Source organism: Bison bison, unplaced genomic scaffold, assembly GCF_000754665.1.
Source record: "Bison bison bison isolate TAMUID 2011002044 unplaced genomic scaffold, Bison_UMD1.0 scf7180017864213, whole genome shotgun sequence".
Lineage (NCBI taxonomy): Eukaryota > Metazoa > Chordata > Mammalia > Artiodactyla > Bovidae > Bison > Bison bison.
The window spans coordinates 4,982,632-4,984,903 of record NW_011494785.1 but is presented as its reverse complement, the minus strand read 5'-3'; the positions used below and the strand labels follow the sequence as shown (position 1 = coordinate 4,984,903).

General features: G+C 62.0%; 1 protein-coding gene across 1 annotated transcript in view; it reads left to right on the top strand.

Moving 5' to 3' along the window:
• The window catches only part of CACNA2D4 (calcium channel, voltage-dependent, alpha 2/delta subunit 4), a 79,244-nt gene that overhangs the window by 35,173 nt on the left and 41,799 nt on the right, over positions 1-2,272 (top strand). Inside the window, exons 24-27 of the mRNA XM_010845215.1 lie at positions 51-118; positions 553-598; positions 683-780; positions 2,127-2,220. Of these exons, the coding sequence (XP_010843517.1) occupies positions 51-118; positions 553-598; positions 683-780; positions 2,127-2,220 (306 nt within the window). The remainder of the gene's footprint in view (positions 1-50; positions 119-552; positions 599-682; positions 781-2,126; positions 2,221-2,272) is intronic.

The following is a 2,272-nucleotide window of genomic DNA, read 5'->3' as shown; positions in this document are numbered from 1 at the left end:
GGGCCGGCCCCAAGCTGCCCTTTAGCCTGTGTCCTCTGCTCTGCCTGCAGCTTGGGGGTGGTGCTGTCCCGAGGTCACGGAGAATACATCCTCCTGGGGAACACGTCGGTGGAAGAAGGTGGGTCGGCCAGTGCCCAGGACCTCTGCACAGTTCTGAGGAAAATTAGGTTCTCCAGGGACACAGGGCAAGGCCAACCCAGCTGGGGCTCTGTGGGCCAGGCTGTGCAGCCAGAGGGGCCTGTGTGTCCCAGTGCGGGCCTCTGTGCTAAGGGTGTGGCCCCGGACATACACAGCCCTGGGTTCAGCTGGGCACGATGAAGCCAGGCGAGCCAAGGCTTCCTCAAGGGCGATCCCAGTGGGCAGGGTGCAGACAGGAGGTGTTGGGATGGAAGGCATTTAGAGAGCAACATGACCACGACACCATCAGGCTCCATGCTGAGCCTATCTCTGCCTGAGAACCCGCCAGGATGCGGCTGGCCCTCCCTGCCCCTGAAGCTGCTTTTAAAGCACTGGGTCTGTGAGCCCCGGACCGAGCACAGATTCTGCTTTCAGGCCTGCATGACCTGCTTCACCCAGACCTGAGCCTGGCCGGCGACTGGTGAGGACCCGGGGGCTGGCGCAATGCAGAGCGGGGATGGGAGGCAGAGGGGACTCGAGGTAATGGGCTCTGCCGGGTTTCCAGGATCTACTGCATCACGGACATCGACCCAGAGCACCGCAAGCTGAGCCAGCTGGAGGCTGTGGTACGCTTCCTGACCCAGGAGGACCCCGCCCTGGAGTGTGAGTGTCCCTTGGCCTGAGCTCAAGACTCCGCGGGGATGGAGGGCTGGGTGGAGGCTGGAGTGCTGTGCTTGCAGAGCTCACAAATGGCTCAGGGAGACCAGAGAGACCCCCTGGAACTAGAGGACACAGCCAGCCCCCCGGGCCACACCAGTGACGAGGGCTCTGAGACCTGTAAGGGCACGGGTGTGTCCCCGTGGCAAGGACTAGGGTCCCGTTAAGCCTCTGTCCCCTGGGCACTGTTAAGGGCCCACAGTGATGGGCACTGGCCTGCCCATCATGTTTGTCCCCGTCACCCAGTAGGGCCCCCCAACCCCGCTCCCCAGCCAGCAGGCAAGGTAAGGCTCCCTCAAGGCATCATCTTCTGCAGCCTGTGATCTGTGAGTGTTCCCTTAGCCGGGTCCAGGTAACCCCAAGTCCCTGCACGAATGCAGGACCACCCTCCACTGGGTCCCACTTCTTCCTCTTCAGAAGGAGGTGTGGATCATCCTGTCACATCAGTGTCCCCCCGAGAGAAGTCCCCACCTCCCATGCCATTCTGACAAGGCCTCATTCATTCATTCATTCGTTCATTCCACTCTCAAGTCTGTGCCAGACATGTTCTCCAGCCAGCCGGGCGGGGTGAGGGTGGTGGTGTTCATCAGTGAAGCTTCTGATGACTGCAGACCAGGCCGAGCGATCACAGAGTCCGCGGGTCGGGGGAGAAGCCAGGTGATGGGACCAGCACTTGAGTGGATGTAGGCTAGTCCTTGCAGGCGTGATGAGGCCATGAGTAGGTATTGTGTGGGGAAGGCGGGCCCTCATCAGGGGCGTCACTCAAGCTGCGGGTAAGAGGACCCGCCTCATGGCAGTCCTCTGGGGCCATGAGAACTCGGGGTCGTAAAGGGAGCTGCCGGTCTCTGTGCAAGTGTAAGCGCCAGATTGCATGCCATCCACAGGGTGTCCGTTGTGTGGATTTCACCGCAATAAACATCAATAAACGTTTTAGAGAAAGGAAGGGAGAGAAAGGGCCACCCAGGCAGACAGGGCGGAAGCATCAGACCAGGTATGCAGAGGCCCCAAGGCCAGTTTTTGGGGAGGGGAGGCAGGGGCAGCTGGCAGGCAAGCCTCCTGAGGAGCCTGAGAGCTGGAGAGGCCTGGGAATCGCTGAGTTCTGCCCACACACTGGGGCCGAGGACATGGCCTCCCGGCCTCCGGAGACGACCTCCTCCGGCAGAGAGCAGGGGCTCTGAGTGTTCCAGACCTTCTGGAACCTCTAGACCCTGAGGGTCAGGGCTCCTGGGCAGGGGGTGGGCGCCCACATCATCGCGGGGGAGTAAGCGGATGGTGTCCGGACTTTGCCCCAGGTGACGAGGAGCTGCTGCAGGAGGCGCTGTTTGACGCCGTGGTCACGGCCCCCATGGAGGCATACTGGACGGCACTGGCCCTCAACAGCTCCGAGTAAGTCCTGGTGCGGCTGGGTCCTGCCCCTGGAGTCCCTGGGTCAAGGCAG